Source organism: Anticarsia gemmatalis, chromosome 18, assembly GCF_050436995.1.
Source record: "Anticarsia gemmatalis isolate Benzon Research Colony breed Stoneville strain chromosome 18, ilAntGemm2 primary, whole genome shotgun sequence".
NCBI lineage: Eukaryota > Metazoa > Arthropoda > Insecta > Lepidoptera > Erebidae > Anticarsia > Anticarsia gemmatalis.
Window position 1 is genome coordinate 3,566,986 of NC_134762.1, and position 23,500 is coordinate 3,590,485.

At 33.6% G+C, this 23,500-nt stretch overlaps 1 protein-coding gene across 3 annotated transcripts in view; it reads right to left on the bottom strand.

The window, feature by feature from the left end:
* Positions 1 to 11,539: 11,539 nt before the first annotated feature.
* LOC142980652 (uncharacterized) overlaps positions 11,540 to 23,500 on the bottom strand; it is a 56,714-nt gene continuing 44,753 nt past the window's right edge. For all 3 annotated transcript variants that reach the window (XM_076126160.1, XM_076126158.1, XM_076126159.1), the window contains one exon: positions 11,540 to 15,369. In XM_076126160.1, coding sequence (XP_075982275.1) covers positions 14,944 to 15,345 — 402 coding nt within the window. In that variant the 5' untranslated portion in view covers positions 15,346 to 15,369 and the 3' untranslated portion in view covers positions 11,540 to 14,943. The remainder of the gene's footprint in view (positions 15,370 to 23,500) is intronic.

Below are 23,500 nucleotides of genomic sequence, written 5' to 3' on the forward strand. Positions count from 1 at the left end.
TATTACTGTTATAGTTAGTTTAGTAAAGTAGGTTTTGGTAGGCCAATAAAGCCTTAACTTTTCACATATCTATAAAAATATTTCAGACTTAGGAAATCCATTAAACCATACAACACATAGTTTATTAAGGATCATTATATTATTATCATGGTAGCGCATTTTAACAACTAGCGGGAAAAGATCACACTATCGCCTAGACGCCTGCACCATCTGGTAAAAGCAGCAAAATGATTTGATATGGTGCCTTTTACTTAGGATCAAACTCAGCCATTCAATGACCCAATTCAATGATTTCAAACTACACATAACAATATAACCTTCCTCTTAAACCGTTGACATAACACGCATGCGCACCGACGCACGCGCCGATCACTATCATCACGACACTACCGACATGGGGGCGCATCTGTCGCCACCCCGCGCTTAATTGTTTCATTCTAATCGTGTTATCTATGAAGTAAGGCACGAGCGGTTGTACCTGGCAGGTTTAAAATGTATAAAAACTTTTGTTTAGATAATGAGTAAAGAAAGCAGTAAGAAGTAAGCATTAAGCAGTAAGCCGGCAAGGCTAAACAGACCAGACTGATATGTATTTAAGTGTACTGGATAGGTGACAAAAAGCTCATGAAAAATCTACTTTATTACCTTGGGTTCAGTAATCGCTGTTACTTATAACCACTGGATTTACCGATGTATCATACCAATTCTTTTTATTTAATAAAATAATGATATCCACTAAGTCCAATTGCAATAGAACCTAAATAACAGAATCGTTAATAACTACTTCAGTAGGTACGCCGTTGTTAAAAAGTTAAGTCAGTAAAATAAAAAAAGTAACTACAAAAAGCAACATTTTGACAAATTATAGAAAACATTACGTGCAACAACAATGGAATGTGATATAAAATAAAGTGCTTCACGCTATAACAACAAAGGGCCGGCAGAGAGACGTTTACGCAACGAATGTTTCCTAACTGTAATATAATTGATTTGTTACATTTAATCTATTTTTTATGAATGTGGAGAATGAATGAATAGTTTACAATATGCATTTTAATATGAGTTGCAGTTGAGATCTTCACAGAAACATGGCATATCAAGATGGCAGGTAAACCTTCCATATAATGGATTATTGTTAAAACTGTAGTGTGTTGTGTCTCCGATGACGTCATGTGAGTCTTGGCAACAATTGATTTACAGTATTCGGGTTCGATAAAGAAGAGTTCCATTTCCCAAATATATGAGCGGCCATTAACCAATTTTTTTGTTTTTTTTTATGCCTGTATGTATGTAAGCTAGGTCTTTTAAACTACGCAACGGATTTTGATGCGGTTTTTTTAATAGATAGGGTGCATCAAGAGAAAGGTTTATGCGTAAAAGTTGTAAAGGTTTAAGGCGGGCTGTTAGTATCTAAACTAAAATATTTACTAAAAATTTTTAAATTCTTTAAATACAACAAATAAGGAGTGAAGTAAATTATAAAAAAAAACAACAATTATTTACACAAATTTCCACTCAATTAAAAATAATCATCGTCACAGTATGGTACAAATATAAAAAAAGCAAAAAGTACTTTGTACACCCGTTCTCGCCTGTTAATGATCCAGGTTTTTAACTTATCAGTCATGTTCAGAGATAAGGGAACGATGATAACATCTATAGATAGAAAATAACTACTAAAAAACTACATAACCCTTGATAAACACAGCCGTTTAGAGCACACATACAGACATTACATAGTATCACATATTTTCTCAAAGATAAAGACCTAAAAATTAATAAGAGCAAAGAGGTAACCAAAATTTTCAGATTTTTTTTAAAAAACAGCAAGTACGTTTCTTACACATTAATACTTAAAAATTTCAAAAAACAAAAAAATAGCAATTATTTACACTAATTTCTACTCAATTTATAATAATCATCATCACAGTATGGTACAAATATCAAACAAAAGCACCAATGTACACCCGTTCTCGCCTGTTAATGATCCAGGTTTATAACTTATCAGTCATGTTCACAGATGAGGGAACGATGTTATCAGTAGCGTGGGGATGTAATTTGTTATAATCAAAAATAGGGTTGGATTTTTGTTTTTATCAGTTCTTTTTTGGTGTAATTATATTTTTATTGTGTTGTTAAAAGGTGATTTATTTTAATTTACTAGATTATGTAACTTATGTTTGTGAATTCGATTTTTGCAAAAAAAAATGCATAATTTGAACAATAAATATTCATTCTGCATTTGCCATGAATACTGTTTTGTAGACGTTTGCAAATTAGGGGGAAAAACGTATAATTGTAAGAAAAAAAATATGAACAGAGTGATATAAATTCGAGTATGATCCATCATATTTTGTCGGTAGATATGATCAGTTGCTTCTTTCGTGTTTGTACAAATTATACATGCCCAAAGGGGCAGGTAGAGGCCAAAGAACAGAAACCTCTCTTGCCTTATTCACATCCATACCTACCATCTTGTTCACATAAAAATGTGTCATTTGAAACTTACAATTTTTAGCCTATTCTCTCTTCAACAGTTAATACCTTTATGTTACAAGAATATCCTACGCTATTTTCTATACCAAAACTTTTATTCCAACGCGCCATTTTTTACACAGGAACAATAGAAAGAAAGTCTTAAAGCACACTCGAACACCCTCAGTAAACTGCGTATCAAGTGTTACCCATATACTTAACAACAATCAACCCGTATAGATGTCGCCACTAGCGGCTGTACGTGATTTTTATTCATTTAGTACACAAATTGATAAAAAGCGGGCCCATACGGGATGCGATGGGGTTGATGAGATGATTGACAGAAATATTGACAGTTATAATTGATGTTTGTTATGTTCACACGGTCAATGAATCTATCAAAATATGGCTGTTAATTTTTTCATATAACTGTAGGAATTTTTGCGTTTTGTATTCGATGTTATCCTAACCTGCACTTGGCCAGCGTGGTGACTGGTGGACTCAAGGCCTATCCCCTCCCTCATTACGAGAGGATACCCATGCCCAGCAGTGGGACATTAATAGGTATAATTTATTTATTTATTCGATGTTGTAACTCCTGGCCATTGTTTGTAAAGCGTAAAAACTCTTGGAGCTTCTTCAAAAACTTCTTCATCGTGAACGAGACAGTTTAAAACATCGTATCCTAACAGTTATTCCGTAAAACACCTTATTCTCTTATATACAACCTTGTTTAAGAACCACTTACTCACCTTAACCCTTGTTTAAGACATTTATTGAGAGCATGCAAAGTCCATTCATGAAAGAGCATGCAATCCACAAACAACCCGCACTTGGCCAGCGTGGTGGACTCAAGGCCTAACTCCTCCCTCATTTGGGAGGAAAATCCTTGCCCAGCAGAGACAGAAATGGGTAAAAAGAAAAGAAAAACAAAAAAGCAACTTATCAATATTCACTGTTCTATTTTAATCCTAAAAATAAACTACATAAGCCTCTCGTGGGCGTAACTAGGTGACGGTAAATTGGTTCAATTGTAACAGATAGGTTACCAGGCCAGTGCGCGAAAGGGCCCAGTCGTTATGCTGTTAGGGCCTCTTATAACTATGTTTGTATGTATGTTTTTACAACTGAAAATCTATGTAACTCTATATATTTCTATGGAAAAATCTGTTCCTAATTTATTAAAAAAAAATAATTCCACTAAGGTCGCCAAATTGTTTTTTTTTTTTTATATGTATATAATTATTTATTAGTAAGTACCTTTTTTACTAGTTCGCTGCTTGGTTTTCATTATTTAATTTTATCAGTTTAGTGAGTTCTGTATAGGTAAATAGTTGGTAATTAGTTAATTACACCAAAATTCCGAGCAATCATAATAAGTACTAGTAAGTGATTTCGAGTAGATACTGGCCATTCATTTATGTGATAACATCATGGTCATTTTATACAAATACGTCCATTTGAAAGATAAAACTGTTTCTTTGTAATTTTTTTATTAACAAGTCGATTGCGCGTCTACGGGTTTTTTATCCTAAAAACTCTTTTTAATTTTATTACTTAGCTAAAAAATATAAAATTCGTTAATCTTATGATATGTTAATAAGTAAATTTTATGTATTCATAGTAAGGTTAAGATAAGTATTCAAACAATAAAATAATTGTGTAGTACATCAGTAGCGTCTACTCGCCCATAGATGGCGTTCTGCGGCTTTACAATAGTCGTTTTGTTTTTGTTTATTTACAAACATTGTTGAATTGTCATTTCGAATATTATGTTCAGAGTTAAATCTATTTCTCCGTTGTTAATTCATGTTAAGAATTTATTGTGAGGAACAATAATTGATGAATTGTTTGTAAGGTGTAAGTCATGTGTGTGTACTAGCTCAGCTCATACCATACAATAAATACTACGTATTTACTGGGTTTGAATCCTCATTGAAATTACATTGTCTGAGATTCGTAAATCATTATTTTAGGTGAGATTGTCTATCACTTGAAATCATTGAGAGTAATGCAAACAATTTTTTTACGATACTTAATACACGACTCTAATTTACATAGCGGTATTCCCATAATACTTTTTAAGTCCCAAATGACCGAAAAATGTAAGTCATCTAATACCCCAATCAAATAAAATACATATAAATAAGCTTTTTACTTGATTCATGAAACAAAAAATCCCACAATACGGGTGTCCGTTATCAATTTATACTTAACTTATCAATAGCTGACCTATTTAATTGAATATTATAGCCTAAGGGCGCACTTTCAATGAAAAACGAATAAAAATTTATTTTATGCTCATCCCTGTTTCCGAAATTATAGCGGCTTGTTGAAACAATGTATGAAATTGTTTTACGATACGGGAGAACGAATTTGAATGGGGGATGTATGTCTGTCTTTTATTAGAAACGGCTATGCTGATTTGGATGGGAATTTTAGAGGATGTTTTGTTTTTAGTGTAATGTTCTATGCTGTCTTGTGTGTTGAAAGGAAGAAGCACTTTTTGTGATTAAGTTTGTAAAATAATATTTAAATTTCAAGTTGACAGGGGGGTATGCAGTAACATAATTACGAGGGTAAGCGATGAAAGAAATATTGTTGCGTTTAGAATGGTCTAAACTATATTTGGAGATAGCCGTGATGGAAAGATAATATCTAAGTGCGTAAAAATACTATTCAGATACAGGTCACCCAAAACTTGTCATAGGAGCCCATTAATAATCAAAACTTTATTTGTCGATGTATAAAAGTATCACAATTGGTAGCAAACAATAAATGCTATAAATAAACATTCACAAATAGGCTACTAAGACAACCGACCACGAATAATATGTCACTATTCTACGATACAAAGTAATAACACGCCAAAGGTCACACATTTCCTTGCGTATCAATAAAAAAATCCCATTTCCGTCATCCTTCACCGTAACAAAATCTCCAATATTTTTTTTTTAACAACCCTGATTCGAATCTTGAACCTCCCAGACATGTAGACGACACGCACACTCATTAAACCGAGAATAACTTAAAACCGTAACCAATCGATTGTAGGACGTGAACAGGGAATGTTACCCTGCAGTCCTGACACAATGCTTTAGGGTTAGGTTAATGAAGAATTAGGGTGGAAGGTACAATGATCGGCTGTTGAATTGTAGATTGATGAAGATGTATGAGACGAAGTTAACTTTATTATTTGGTTTAAATGGGTACGTGAGATACATTCGGTATAAAGTAATTTTGTGTTTATTTAAGACTGTGTTATGTATTATTTATCCTGTGGTATAATATTAATTTAGACTCAAAAAGAAATAGTACATTTATGGTTATTTTTACACAGAAAAGTATTTGGGATTACTAATTAAAATAATGTAAATTTTTGGCAAATTTGACCATAACAGAAAAAAATGTATACTTTCGCAATTTTACAATTTACCTTCATAATATATTTACCTTAATTGAAGAGTTCATGTTGAAATGATTGCAACCATTTTAATTTTATTGTATGGCTGTGCTGTCGTAGTAGATCATCTCACCAGTGGAGCACACTTATTGCATACAGACATATTATTATAGTCTCGATCACTTACAAATCGTCGTTTAAGTTCTATCACCACGTAAGTGATTTTTTGGCAGTTTTGACATTTTGATGTCATTGGCTAGAGAATCGAAAGATGAAATTCAAATTAGTCTCTCCTGGGGGACTATCACGTATCTCAGTTGAAAACTATTTGAAAGACACTACGATGGACATTGTTTTCTCCCATAGATCATCGTGATTATCATATTACTTCAAAGCAGCAATGTACTGACTAGTGACAATCAATTTGACATACACTAGCTGTCAACTGAGATACGTGAAAGGCCCGTTGAAAAGTTGTTAAAAATGTCTTACGTGGTGATAAAACTTAAACGACGAAATATAACATTTTTATACAAAATAATACATCCGTCCATCTCTGCCCACCCTCGTGAGAGCCTGGAAGTGTGAATGAATTTAATGAAACAACGACATGCTGTTCCGCCACTTAATACTTCCGCCAGGAATCGAACCGGATACCTCCGGACGGAGCGAATGAGGATGTACGTTGTACGGATTCCACTGTCAGCTGTCAAACGTTACAATATTGGGGCGGATAATAGTTTTAAATGCAATTTGTTTCTTAAATGTTCCGTCATCCACATAATATATTATCTCTATTAGAATAAAACAAGTACGAGTATATAAAAATATAGTATATAAAGTATTATTTCCATCAAAATCGTATATAAAGTATTATTTCCATCAAAAATATTGCATGTGAAATAATGTCAAGACGACTACATAGGGTTTACCCTGTTAAAAAGATATCAGATCTCATATAGAACCGAGCTTCTGAATCTACACGGCCTAACTCTACCGACCCTAACTTGACAAATTCTACATATCAGTAAAAATGTATGGCGTTGCTGTTTCGTTTCATCATCATTATAATTGGCATAAATCGTGCACGCCAAGGCTCTTTACTAAGTTGTCAGACTATAATACCTTATAGCCAAAATTATTCTACACACGTAAACGTAAACGCGGTCAGGAGCTAGTTTTAATTTAATTTATTTGAATAACACACATACCTCTGAAACAACAAACATAGAAATAATATGACTTCCATAACTAAAACCGCAAAACGATTTCCAAAACATTTTTAATGACCATAACTCAAAAGTCAAGTCCCGAACACATAATTTCATAAATAAACTATATTTTTTACTCTGTCCCGTTTCTATCTGCGTTACCATAAATCATAGTTAGGCTTATCGCTTTTTTCGCGTGTTTTATAAAAAAAAATTTGTCACATGCCATAGAGTAGTGTTACGAACATCTGGATTCTTTCAACTGTTGTAGATTATTGGTTTTTGTTTTTGTGACCATAAGTTTTGCGTGGTTTTGGTGTAGTTACGTAAAAAATCAACACACGCTAACCAGTAGCATGCGTGTCGATTTTACAACGATGTTGGGAACGAAAATCTATAAAATTTGTGCAGGTACATTGAAAGTTTACCCGTTTACAGTATGAGCTCTACGACTTCTATGGCAAGCTTTAAGTAATATATTGTGTTTGTTGTTTTCTGTTTGTTTTTTTTTTTTTCTGTTTTTTTAAAGACAACTCCCGCACTAAGATTTGCTCTTGTGTTGCGGGGACTTTTACAAACATACAATCAACGGACACAAAGCACAACCAGACCCGAAACAATTATTTGTGGATCGCACAAATAATTGTTCCGTGTGGGAATCGAACCCACGACCTCCCGTTGCAGTGGTATCGGCGTGGCGACCTAAACCACTGCGCCACGGAGGCAGTAGTAGTTATTTAAATCATTCTTGAACTTTATTTTGTAGGACAAAATCTCATTAACGTCCTACTGCTGGGCAAGGGTCTCCTTTCTTAGGGAGGGGTTAGGCCTTGACTCCACCACGCTAGCCAAGTGTGGGTTGGGAGATTATAATAACTAGCCTAAACTGTCCGTGGCTATTGCTCATATCGCGTAGTAATCATTTATTTGAAACATGAATTTGCATAAAATAGTTAACATCCTTGGAGATAAAAATATGTCAATAGTTGTCCTTCAAAAGACCCACCATCACGATGATCTCGAAATCAAAAGTTACAGAAAAAAGTGCATCAATTTCTCTCGTGCACCAAAAAACCACAGCTATACAAAATCCTAATATAATTTTACTTTCATTTGTCTGTCTGTGGTCAGTGGGTCGTGACGGTACATCCTTTATTCCTCTTATTGCTATGCATGAGATACAAATTGTCGAAAGTTTTACTCTTTACGGAAGCTTCTCGTTAGCTTTGAGGGTGTTTAATGGAGTAGAGTTGTTGACTGTGAATAAATTATGTCTTTGATTACTTAATTGTGATACTAGTTTAATTAATTGTGTACATAATCAAGGAATAGCAGGGTGATTCCTAATGGTCAACTTTTGACAAACGTACAATTAATAACTGATCAGCAATAATTAAGATTAGCTTTGAGTTGTCAAAAATTGCATCCGCTATGGATAAACTGTTGGTTCAACACTAATTCTAACATCCTATGTAAACAGTTAAACAATAAATTTATCCTTATCCATATCCAGTATCCTAAGCGTGTTACTTAAGAACATTTTTTTTTATAGGTACTTAATTTTCAACGTCAAACGCTCGATAGTCGATAGTACTGACTGAAATGGCACTACTAGATTGTTTTATTGCAAAGAACAAATATTTGTTTGGTTCACATATTGTATTCATGAAGTCAAAGTAATACAAGAATTTATAGTTAACAAGTACTTATCTTTTTGCAATATCTATCTTATTAAGTCAGATAATTACATAACACTTGTATCTTATAAACTTGTAAACCTCACTCAGTACATATTTGTTCATCAAACAATTACTATAAAACACGCAACATTCTAAGCAATTTAGTTATTACGGACGCATTGATGATAAAAAACAGTATATATAGAGCACTAGCTGACCCGCGCAACTTCGCTTCTAAGAGAGAATGCGTATTTTCCCCGTTTTTGTAACATTTTTTACTGTTACTCAGCTCCTATTAGTCGTAGCGTGATGATATACAGTCTATAGCCTTCCACGATAAATGGGCTATCTAACACTGAAAGAATTTTTTAAATCGGACCAGTAGTTCCTGAGATTAGCGCGTTCAAACAAACAAACAAACAAACAAACAATCAAACAAACAAACTCTTCAGCTTTATAATATTAGTATAGATATAGAGCCTTACTACGATGGGAAAGAAATGATTACGTAGGAAAAGGACGTAAAAAAGGATTATTGTATCCTGATTGTCCGTGGGAATACACACGATACACAATCATTGAATCACTTCGCGGTCAATGGGCAAAGAGTACGCGGGATTTTTTATATCTAGTAGTTACAATTTCGCAGGTTTTTTTGGTGTGAGGGTAGGGTTTTGATTGAAACTTGGGAGAGTGAGTTTTGGTTCTGTGGTGCGATTTTCTACAGGCGGTACTATCGAGTAAGAAAGTTTGACGTTTAAAATGTACTGCCGAAGTATTTCGAACGGCACCCGCTAAAAGTGCTGATTAGATTTTGATACAAAATTTGTCGTAAGATAGCTAGATGTTGATATTAGTAGTCAATTGCTCCTCTTCGGTGCACTTTGTATAGCTACAGTGAAAGATCATTGATTATGTTGCAAGGAAAGTAATTTCGTCTTTTTATGTTACCGGCGTTCGCACAAGGCATAACCTTTCTGAAATCTATAAATTATCTAATTTATACACTCAGTTGGTGCAATTAAGGTTTTCGATAAAGAAAACATGAAATATAAATTACTCAGGCTTTAGTAATTTTTTATAAAAACACAGAACACTTAAATAAAAACATGCGTACACTTAAAGTAATAAAAATCAGATCGTAACGAGAAATCTGAATACAAAGGGAAAGGGGTAGAGAAAGAAATTCACGGTAAATACTCCAGGATGCTAGGGTGCATATATTATGTGTTCAGGACATGCGTCACAGACCACAGCCGAAGCAAATGTCCCGATTTTATTGTAAAAAATGTACCAACCACTTAGTGTAGAGCCTTGTTGGTTCACGGTTGGCAATATATAGAATGCTTTATTTAGGATATAAGTGATCATAACTTTTAAACTCTCTCGTTGCAAGTTTAATGTAAACAAACACGCATTTTAAGGTTAAATGCGTGTTCGCGTTAATTCCCGTATTCTATTATACATTAGAATATAAGTGACCCACAGGCTTATGCATCTGACGGTGTCCTGTTTGATACAGATACTTTATTTTGAAAATATATAGAAATTATTTATTATCATCTAAATATAAAGTAAAACTAAAAATCAGACTACCATCGAATCATTGAGTAGCACACGTCTTTTCGGAACATCTACCTACCTAGTAGCTTGCAAAATTTAATGCACATCGATTCAGCCGTTTTGATGTTCAAGTTGGACAAACAAACGCATTTTTCACATTTATTAGTACGATGTGATAAAATCTTTATGGTATTTTTCCTTTGGGGCGTTTGTTGTATTGTTTTATTTCAGTTAAGTGAAGGATGAAACAGACCATACATCCTTAGGAACTAGATTTGCATATCATTGCTAAGGTAGACTAGTCTTTTACATTAGATCATAAAAAACGTTGATATCTATAGAGATATTCTTCTTATCGTGTGGTTAGTGGTCAACCTAGCTAGTGTCAAAGTTGTTCAAGCTACCCGAAGGCCTTATCGCGGTTTAACGACTGTTATCATTATAAACTAAAACATTTGACTTACCTGAAGAAAATTTCTTCACTTTCACCGATTTCTTTACCACGCTTAATACTAAATTGCTCAACGGGTCTTGATCGCAATGACGATCGAATTTTAAGCTTCAGTACTTTATTTGTTACCAAACGTTTTCCCAAAAACATTCTTATCACATTTTCAAAAAAAATCTCTCAGGAATCAAACCTTTACTATGTACCCACATCTCTCTAAAGCTGGACATATTACATAGCGTGTGATATCCACTATCCAGCAGCTAAATCTAACTGTCCCTGCGATATGTGAACAGGTAAACCGTTATCTGCGGTAATTTAATCAGTTCCTGATACCTGACCTCGGTAACCAACGGTAGATAGGTGTGACAGTATAGTATACTATAGTTATGTTTGTGATAGCCGAGCCTATAATTTGCTTCCCACGCGGCTACGCAACGAAGGTAGCTAGTTCAACTCCTAGTAAAATTTTAAAGGTAAGAAAACATAAAAATCCTGAGTCACGTTTTTAAAGTTATATAGTCTAATCTGTCAACGGTTTATCGGCAAAGGAAAACATCATAAAAAATCCCTGATTGTTTGAGTGATTTTTCATAGACAGAAACTTGGCCAAACCTTTATTTCTTAGACCCAGAAGAGAATCATTAACATTTGACTTGACCTAAGAATGAAACACAGAGCAGATTGATTCCATCATTAAAATAAACGTTTAGTTAAATAGTTACGTTTAGTTTAATAGTTTTAGAAATAAAACAACAAATACCAGAAATTCATTTAATTAAAACTAATAAAATAAATTAATAAATAAGAAAACTATAAATACTATAAGTATGTTCGAAATATTTATAATAAATCTATAATAAGTACATATTACTATATTTCTAGAATATTCTAGTTATCACTAAAAAGCTATGTATTCCTACATGGACTTTGGAATATAGCTGTGTCATATCTTACATTTAATAATTAGTTTTAAATAAATGAAAACAAAATGTAAAACGCAATTTTTATTTTGTATTGGAAAATATTTAAAAGTTTGTAAAGGCGTTTACACACGGCCTATATTTTCATGGCATATTACGCTCTATTCATATGCACATAAAAAATGTTCATTAGCCGCGGTCCTGACTGAGCGAGTAGCATTGCTCGGTCCCGCTCATTTTGATCTGAAAGAAAAGAGATCTAGATATTGCATCGCGAGGCTGCTCGCTCAGTCAAGACCCATCTATTCACGTACAATCTTACCCTTTTATTCATAAACACACTATAAACCTATTTTAGTTAAACAACTAATAAAATATGTTTTGTCTCTTTCATTTCGCTAAGGAGTGAAAGAAACAAAACACTTTATAAACCTTTCATAACTTCATATATTTTTATGAATAAGAGGGTTAAGTACACGCAAGAGCGGAATATTATGTTCGAAGTATTCTATCAACGGTGTAGTGCAATGTAAAATAACCCTTATTTAGATTTTTATTTAGAAAATCTGGACGTCTAACCTTTGTTTTCATTTATTTCGAACAAATTATATGTAAAACAATTACTACATTTATATTAATATCGCTTATTTTAATGAGTTTTTTCTTTATTTTTTATTATTTTCAGATGGACATGGATCAATGCGTTTGATGATCATTAATGATTATTTGATGATATATTTTTTATATTTTTTTTTTTCAGCGAAATGAGTAGATTGAAATTGCGCACTTATAATTAAATGAAAATTTTATAATAATATGAAAAACACAAGAAATATTAAATGAAAAATTTCGCATAAAATCCAGTCTTTATAAAAAGTTAAATAAATTATAAGATCACAATAATTTAGGCTTAATACTTTTTGTCATAAAAATGGGAATACGATTATGCATTTTCCAAGTTCCCAATATTTGTAAAATATTATATTATTGTTCTTAATTCACCATCACTGCATTTTAATTTTACAAAAGGAGATTACTTTAATCAAGATGTATCTATATTTTTAAGATTGATTTGTCATGTTTAAAATATTAATAGAAAAGTTATAAAAAGATACATCCAAAATTACATTAACGAAAATCTAAAATTTTACAATATATTACGAGTACATTTTCATGTTTAAACTATAGCTGTGTGAATGTTTACTTAAATAGGACACATTTTCATTATTATTTAAGAAGTTTATTTAGTTTCAGTGCTTGAATTTTCCTAAATGGCATATTAAATAGATACCTTCTAATAATTCAGAGATAACTGAATATCATTACTGTCTTATAAAAATCGAAGATTATTTTATGCCCTTGCTTAAACGTGGTAGGTATATTTCGGAGTTCTCAACCTTTGTCTTTTTCATGACACGTGGTCAACTTGACCAAAGAGACAAAATATGGATTTGCTATACCGAGCTTCTGTCATGTTTATCAATAAGTCGGCTAAAATTACTTATATGAATTGAAGTAGGCTCTGTCCAAATACATCCACACAGCAACTAAATAAATCTCACTTTTAGATTTAAAAGTAAACTACATAATTATCGGTGATCACATTCGTCCTTTACAAACAAATATTTTACACTAAATAGTGAATGTGATGAGGTCAATGACATTTAGTTCCTAGAAGAAACACATGTACATCGAGAAAGACAGAAATATCCAAAATCAAAGAACTACATTGTGACATTAGTAGTGGAACAAAAAAGTGAAAAAACCAATATTTACAAATAAATTAAACTAACGAATCTGCAATTTTGAAAAGGCATTTGTATTTGATCTTGGCAATAAACACATAGCCTTTTCAAAATTACACATTCTAAAGAAAAAATAACAGTCTTTTATAGTATGTGGAGCCGAAAATAAGATTAAATTATTTAAATAAAGTATTTAAAATACTCAAAATTACATAATCTTTACATAATAGCCTAATTGTGGCACGTTATAAGCGTATCTGGGTGCGAAGTACGACATCTTGGGTTTCCTAACATCATTTTGAAATTGCAATTTCAAAATATCAGGTTTTAAAATGCTAACAAATATATATTTCATATCATTTGCATACATATATACATAAAATCATGCCTTTTTCCCACAGGGGTAGGCATAAACCAAAGAAATAAATAAATCTTTCCTGTATGACAAGACATATGAAAGTGAAAGAGGCGAGAGAATTTTGTAAACATCGTACAAAATGGCGATCTGTGGTCTTTATTATTGAATACAAATGAATACATCACATATTATAAATCATTTTTAAGGTACAAAATATTGCAGAAACTTGGCATAAAAATACGAAACCCAAAATTCGTTTTACAAAATCGCATACCGTTAAAATTATTTGCACATCAACTGTGATGTACGAAGACAGTGCAGTTATCTAAATATAGACTAGTTTTGTATCAAAAACATCAAGTTTTGGCCAAAAGAATGTCGAAATAGACTGACAGTTAATGGGCGATGAACCTAAAGTAATCGATAAATTTAATAAGAATTGCCACCACCTAAGAAACCGAAATAAACCTAAAAGTCTTATTGTGGCGAATATCAGGGCACATATCTCAGTTGACAACTAGTGTGCGTCAAATTGATGGTCACTTTTCAATACACTACTGTTTTAACGTAACTTCAAAGTGGTTTTTAGTGGCTCCCAAATAGTTGTCAAATGAGTTACATGATAGCCCCCCAGTTTGTTAATCGTGAACCTAAATATCTCGAAAAAATGTCGAAACCGAGTAGCTATCGACAAATGTCTGGAAATTTCATTTTTCAAGCAGTTTTAATCCCAGGCTTTCTACTCGATAAACTGAGATTGCGTTTCAGATGGAGTTGAGATCGAATAAGAAAGGTACGGTTATTTAATGTATCTATATAAGAAATTTTATAAAAATAGCTTTGTAAATGAAAATAAGGATAGAATACCTTAACCAAAATCTTAAATGACCGAAAACAATAGAAAAGAAATACACTATTGGTGGATCCAACATTTACATAATAATATTATGTCATGAGTCACAAGAGCGAGATAAAGCCTGTTTTGAAGGACACAGTAATATTCTTCCAATTGTTCCCGCGTCTTCTTCTTGGACCCCTGGGATAACCTGAAGAAATCTGATTATTGTATTTGAAGATACTAGTAACCAGACATGAAAACAAACAGAATTGTTCTTCAAAAGAGAAATACGAATACGAATTAAAGAATGAGTTGTCTCTTCGTACCAGCAACACGAGGTTCTGTATGCCGTCTCTTTCTATCCTTCACAACAGATGGTGGAGTCTCACGTCTGACAGGGACAGGTGTATTTTCATTGCTAGCCTGTGTAGGAGACTTTTCTTCGACTTTCTTAGGACTTATATCAGTAGTCTCTCCAATGCGAACTCCGACCCAATCGTAACGAGATAGTTCAGGTTTACACCATTTGTATTTAGTGCCATCTATAGGTTCGTCAGCAAAAGTATCAAAGTTGTATTCCCTGATACCTCTTTCTCTGCTTTCGATGTATATTTCAATGATAGCGTTTTCTAAGTTGTCTTTGTCTGCCTGTTGTTGCACTTTGTCTGCAGGGAAGAGTTGTCGGACAACATTCTTGGACATTGTTCTTTGGTGTGTTGAGGTAGTCTGTGAACAAGGAAAGAGGAATATTAGAAAAACATGACTAATTACGATTACTAATCCAGGCATTGCTGCAGATGGGTACAAATAAAGGTCGTTATCGATAGCACATAAGTGGTGCAGTCTTCACAAAAAGGCTTGCAAACAATTTTAAAGTAAATAACATACATATTATGGTCACCAGCGCAATGAAACCATTGAATTGTTGTTGTGGGTTAGCATAGTTAGATCTTTTTCACTCCAATTAAGATAGAGGGTTGTATTTCGAAAACATTGGGTTGCGTCCACACATGAGAATGTACAAGTCTGTCAGCTTGTATGGAATTAAACCAGCCTCAAAAATTTATCATAATAAAGTTTTTTCCCCAATTCTTAGTATACGTGCAAATAAAAAGTCAGTATTGAATCGCCCAGTGACTTTCGTCGACTCAATGGTTCTACTTCCGCGAACATATCGTACTCAACACGTAAACATTCACCTGTGCACTAAAATACCGTAATGTTACGGTTTATCGAACTATCGGACACACTTCCCGGTAATAACTGACCGGTTTACTAACAATATAACCTTATTTCAGGATTCATTGTAGATTTCTGTTTAGTTTCCGTCAACATATCGAGTTTACGTCTAAACGTAAAAGCTTACGGGTATTTGCTGATTTGCCTCTAACAATAAAATATAGATAAGCATTCTTATTAAACCTTACCCCTCCTTCGTTCGAGAGGAAACTCTTGCCCAACAGTGGGACAATCACGGGTAAAAAAAATCTTACAGAATTAATTTGGGAGGCATTCAAAAAAGGAGTGTAGAAGATTGAAAAATATCATTCATTCGTTATTTCAAGGCATATATTCTCAGCGAATTATTATAGTTAACTGTAATGGGGATGTTATTGTGAGAAAACCTTACACGGTAGTTATTCAAAGTCTCAAACCCGCCCTAAGCCGCCGTCGTAGTTAGAAGCTTAGCAAACATTACACCAGCGTCAGTATTTCTCAAATAAAAAGAGGTTTTGACGTGTCATAAAAAGTAGCTGTAAAATAGTGTATTATGATCGCGTGATCAGTAATGATAGAGTAACGATTTCTTAGAGCAAAAGCTCCCGGAAACCCTCAAGTTAACATACAAACAAATACAAGCATTTGAAAACCAAACAGTAGCCAAGTGAAGTTCAGTTGTTTCTATGAAAGGCAGAAGTGTCAAGGAGTGCGCAAATATTGCGTAACACGGTAATGCACTGGTCAGAGTGCTAAAGTTGACTTCCTAGCAGAGGCGGCCAATTTGCGAGCGCTAACGGTGAATGGACTAATTAGCGGGGGTACGCGAGTTATTTGAGGTTAGGGATGTGCAATGCACGGGCGTTGCATATTAAGATAAAAATGTTATTCACTGTAGGTTTAACCGCAACCGGGACCGTCTTACGTGCTCTCCGAAACACGGAGACACTCAGTTAAAATACCATTAAGCGGTCATCCATCTATGGAATAACCGCGCCAAGGTTTGCTTAACCCACAGATCGTTTATTAATCGGTGAGCGATACTGGCTATGGACGTCTCAAATATTGACACTGAATCGATTAATATTGACACTATTATAATATTTTTAGGTCCATCATTCATAGTTACATTGTGCCAACCCTATAAAACAGTGTTCAGTTGTTCAAATGCACAAGCGCCGTCTCACTAAACCGACAAGTTAACGAACGCTTAATTACTGAAGATGCATTATCTAACAACACATGTAAAAATAATGTTATTCTATTAAAAAACTACTTCTATTGGCTGCCTCCGTTGACGTTCAAAATACTGTAAACTGCGACTCAGTGAACATAGCGTTTGCAGTTGACTTTATGCAATGACTGGTCAGTGAACGAACATATAACTTAAGAAAGAAGGAACATAATTTTATAACAGTTGATTTTCTTTAATAATATTGACGGTAGGTATATGTTTTATCAGTGCAGTTCTGTGTCTAACTACTAAGTAAAGGCCTATTCTTGGGTTTACCGAAACCCTCAGTCAGATAAGTATTACTTGCATTTTTGGATAAATATTGCTTAAAAGGATCTAATACGTCAGGCACGGGACCTCTCCCGTAATGAAAGGATATCAAAAACTGATTGACAACGTTCGTTTAGGAGTACAAATAGTGACATTTATGATTGTCAAAATAAAGTAAGTGAATTTTCTGCTAGTTCAAATGGCAGGACCAATAAGAAAAGCCAGGAAAGATGGTTTTGGCCAGTTGTAGAATAAAGATAACTCGATAAAACGAAACATGAATTCAGTAGCGCGATTCCTTAGAGTCGGTATTATTGAGTATCGAAATGAAATGAATTGAAATTGAAATATGTATAACGGACCATCGATCACCATAACTTAACACCTTCACCCGAAACAATTTCCGATCACCCACGATTCGCATTGAAATACTGACGACAATGCCCTGTGTTTACTAAACATAATATCATGCTTACATCGACTGTATACACTCGCAGTGCTGATGGACTACACTCGAGAATGTAAACGAAGCCGGGTACGAACTGAGGACAGAAATAATGGGCTAACGAACACTTGCGGATATTCTATAGTGAAAGATTTTACACAGGAGCATCTCGAGAAGTAATTATTGCGAAAATAGAAGGGTATTGCACGGGAGTTTATAATGAAACGGTAGTAGGTTGTTGCCTTTACCATGATATAAATGAAATAATTTCAGTTTTACAGACGTGAATCTGAGTCGAGTTTCCGATTTGTTTTTAAATAATGATAGATGTTTGACAATTTAAATAACGATTGGGTGCATTTTAGGCACATGTAGGTCCGACGTCGTGGTATATGGCACGTGGAAGGCAACAGTCGGCCACATAAAGGACTAATAAAAATAAAAAGGTGTCTTTTACAATGTAGATTGATATTACAACGAATCGGTATTTGTTTAAGTTTTGCTTAGTTTTTGACATTGTCGAAAATTGTTATTAACCTACGTACAGCTTTCATAAATAAATTAAATAGGTACATTGATTTTTGTAAACAAAATCAATGTATTTGATTTATTAAAATTCTACCAAAAAGAAGCAACATGAGGAAAATCGTTAGTAAAATAAAACCGCAAATCGCATAGTTATATTATTTAAGTCAACGACCTAATGCAAAGTCATAAACAATGAATAAACACGTCATTTTTAAAACGACCACTCTTGTCGGCAATTGTTACATGTCTAGTAAATTGCTTGCAATAACTGCAACTGTTTCTTCTAAAAATATAACACTTGACTATGTCCTCAAAAGTTCAATTAAGTGCATGTCTAATTGTCTACTAAATATAGCAATAATCGTCATATGCTCCAATTAATTTAGTTGACAAGAATTTGTAAATGTTCCGTTATACATTTTTTGATGACCGTCTAGAACATTTAATTACAAAAGCATGTAACGTTAATAGTTTTAGTATTGCTCATGATCACAGAAATAGTAACTAATCATGCAACAAAAGTTGTTACTTTGCTATGAAAAGGTAGCGAGATAAGTAAAAAGAACTTCTCATAAAAGTTACTTTATTATCTCATACAACCTACACGGGAAAAATGTTTGCGACCAACCTTCCTAATGCCAAAACGTCTATTCTAAATAAAAAAATACCGAAATTCCTTTACGAACACAGTGCCGTCATACGACTTCAACGCAATGAATCGCCGTAATTAATTAATTTTGTTTAAAAGAGAAATACGTGTATGATATTTTTTAACAATCTACCAGAGGTACAATCTACAGACAAAATAAAAGTCGTTATCTTTATTATATTGGCATTATAGGAATGATATAAGACTTCACAGTCTGGCCTACATGTAGTTCTATATTTAGTGCAAGTGACAAATACGTGAGATACAACACGATGCGCGTGCGCATCTAGCGATCGTGGCAAGCAATTAGTTATGTTTGCTAAACGCTTCGTTTCTGAAGACACTGCATTTATTTCCATTGTTAGGTATATCTGATCTAATGTTTTCATTAAGGTATGCTTAATTAGGATTATGCTACACTGGGGCTTTATACTCAACTGTGGGTAAAAGGTGGTAGAAGGTGTGTGATCAAAGGTATACAAAATCACTTATTTTTCCTCGAGGTAGGTAGAGACTAATAATAATGATATTGAAGAATCATATTTTACACGATGAATAAATACGCTCATATATCTCGATTGATAATGTAGTAAATGTAGTCTATTTTATTTAACGTCTAGTTTTGGAATTTCATATTCAAACCTTAATTTGACTTTAATGTATCACACGCTACTTAAATGATTCCTAAACAGCGAAATCAAGAAATATATGATGATCATCATAATTTTCTTATGAATCTATTTCGCAACGTAAACAATTCAGAAGCGTCACTCAGTCTGGCGTTATTCGCAACGATAATATCGCTTACGTCATTCAACGTAGATATTATATTAGTATATGGCTCATTCACTCAGCGAATGTCATTGATACGAATATAAACAAAGGCGCGACGGACCTTTAACGTTAACTACTGGTAATAATGACTTCTGTTTTATACGAAGATATAGCATAAAATCCTATATAAGGTTTTGATACATTCGATTCGATATTTCATTCGATGGTAAGTGGTCAACGCAGTGTCGTTGTTGAAACCGCCCGAAGGCCTTTGATTTGGAATAACCACTGCGCATTGGCGGCACTAGTGTCCATAATTGACAACAATCGGGACTGACTTTTCACAAGCCCTCCAAAATCCAAAGATATTTAGCTCAATTACCACTATGTAAATATGTAAATCTGGAAAATTATTCCAAAGGTTAAGATCAGAGAAGAATACAAATATTCCGGGTAATTCCTTGAGGCCCTCGTCCCTAAGAGCCCGAATTTGATAATTTTAATACATTTTTATACTTTTTATCATGATTTTTTTTTAATCAAAATTTACGCTTAGTCTAAAAAAAGAATACATATTTTCACTTAAACAAATCCCTCGAAAGCGAATTTAAAAAACAAATTCCCTTAACAAATTACATTGAAAAAGTACGCTAAGATTTAGTGATAACATTGTGTTGTCCCTGCCCATCCTGCCAGAGTCACACCGTGAAGATAAACATGTAAATCCAGAGACAAACTCGTAGGGAGCGAATCTAATCGTAGTCTCTGATTTAAAACACTTTCGTCGTCTTTTATAAGGCTATTTAGTAGCGAAGAAATTCTTTGGAATTATTCTGCGTAGTGACGTAAGCGTTACGAAAAGATAGAGGCTTCAGCAAAGTTGGCAAAGGCTAAATCATGCTATGGAACTAATCCAGTAATTTGCAGCAACCATTATTTTCGAAAAAGAGCAAAAACATGTAATTTTCATTGCTTGTACAGCCTTCGTAATACCCATCGTAAATAATGCATGCTCTAATTTATTTAGGTGAATTAATATTAAAAAGATACTAATTTATACGACACGCATAATATTACTATTACGTTTTTGAAATATCACTTTTTCTATAGATTTATCAAAACAAGTATAGTGGTACAAAACGTGACAAATTTCATTCTTAATACAACAGTCGTTGTTTTAATGGTTATTTCTAAAAAAATTTTATCTATAACTATCTAAACCTACTACCATCCAATCATCCTGTCAACTTCACATAGCAATTGAACACTTATCAATAAAGAGAAGCTAGTCTCATTGTGGTACTTTTTCTCATCGTAACGTTTAACTATATGATAGTTGTGTATTGTCAATATGTATGTATGTATGTGTATGTTCCCACATATCGATGCTAAACGTTCTGTCAATATGTTGCCAGGAGAAGGAGCTCACATAAAGTAATTACTTCGCTAATTGTTATTTGCACGCAATTTGCAATAGAATAATAGAATGTTGGATAAATTATCATCCTTTTTTGTCTTTGAATAAATGTGAGTAACAAGTGCTTGTAAATCATAGGCAACCGAAATACATAATCTGTCAAAATGTTAAGTGTCTAACTATCACGGTTCATGAGATACAGCCTGATGACAGACAGGCAAACAACGAAGTCTTACTAATAGGATCCCGTTTTTATCCTTTGGGTACGGAACCCTAAAAATGGTCCTGTAAACATGTCACTAGATTTTGACGTTATAAATCGTAAGGAATTAGGAATGTTTAAGAATAAGATAGTAAACTGGGTTACAATTTAATCTTGTACTCGTAAAAGGTTCATCCAAAATGCTCACGCTGTGTAATTTTTCATTAATAATATTAGAATTAAATTAAACATTTTATAGGCACTCATTTTTTGATCTCAACAAAATATGGTAATGTTGACTTTACTATGTCATATTTCTAAGCCGATTTGAGTAGTAGTCAACTACCCTATTGCTGATTTCGAAGATGATTTGTAATAAGATTGTCCTAATTACTTCAAAACCTAGATGAAATGATTAAGAAAACAAGATAACATCCACACCGGATACCATTAACTTGTACCAAGTTCATTAATTTCCCATAAAAAATCCTTTAAACGTTCCAGAATAAGTGCGTACATCCATATTTATAAGGTACAAGGACGCTATCAAAAGATCTTCACGCACGGACACTGCATACAGCCCAAAGGATTTAATTACCGTCTGATTATAATAACTACAAATAGTTATATGTTTCATTGTTTGTTATACTAACTTAGAAATATGGGGCTTTCTTTGAACCGTGAAGTGATAATTATAAACTAATTGCGTGCGAGAGACTAATGTGATGATAGAAATACAAAAGATACTATAGATACTAATATTATAAAAGCGAAAGTAACTCTGTCTGTCTGTCTGTTACTCAATCACGCCTAAACTACTGAACCAATTTGCACGAAATTTGGTATGGGGATATTTTGATACCCGAGAAAGGTCATAGGCTACTTTTTACCCCGGGAAAATGACGCATTCCCATGGGAAAATTCAAGTGGCGGACGAAGTCGCGGGTAAAAGCTAGTTATAATATAAGTACAAATAGTTATATGTTTCATTGTTTGTTATACTAACTTAGAAATATGGGGCTTTCTTTGAACCGTGAAGTGATAATTATAGACTAATTGCGTGCGTGAGACTAATGTGATGAAAGAAATACAATAGATTTAGTAAGTGGGGTAAGAAGTAAACGAAACGAATGCTGTATTTAAACCTGCGGCGCCTCATGTTCTGCTTGATTTAGTTCGTCTAATTTCAATAAGAATATTGGTAAATTAAAAAATAATGGTATTTTTTACACGGAAAATTGACGCTTTTGACTTATTCTACGTAGTGTAAGGTTTAATGCCCGGGGGTAGAGGAACTCGTTGGCTTATTTAACAATAGCCGCGCGTTTCGATCTCTGAGATTAAGCTACGCTTGCCGAGGTTGTCCTGTGGATGAGTGATCTTCTTGATAATCCCATCTTATCAATTTATACTAACTTAAAATCCCCAATCAAAGTATTTTTGTCTATAAATGAACTAAAATCGGAAACAATATCATTGATACTTGAACTATACTTCCCTTGCTTCAATCACTAATCATATCGGTGATGTCTTGCAATCATATATGCATAAGCAATCATAAGGTCAGGTGCGTAGTTACTCGTTTTCTCTCATTTACAATATAAATTCTGTAACTGGCCTCTACTTGTCTGATATAGACGGTTGTGAGCATATATCACTTGATCGTGTTTCAAGTGATCAGATGACGAGAGGAAGTGACGTATCGCCTTAATTACGTCACAGGCCACGGCGCCAGGGGAGAGTGTTCAGGGCTGACACTAAAACTTTCATTTAAGTTTAATGTCCAAGTTTTTTAAGTTTGTTAAAGGTTTTTCGGGCTTTCGAAGAATATTATAATGGAAATTTTATTGTCAATTTTACCGTCAAGTAAATTGAAAAGTTAAATAGACGGAAACAAAATAAAAGGAAGTTTGTAACGATCGTAATAAGAGGCGTTCTTTGATCTTTGCCTACCCCTATGGGAAAAAGGCGTGATTTTATGTATGTATGTAATAAATTGTAGAATATTTTTATTTTAAGGCTTAAAACACTAAACCCGCACTTTAATTGTAGTATCTCATTTATTAACTGTTCGTGTCAAAGCAGTACTATCTCTAACAGTATCTATAAAAACATCTTGA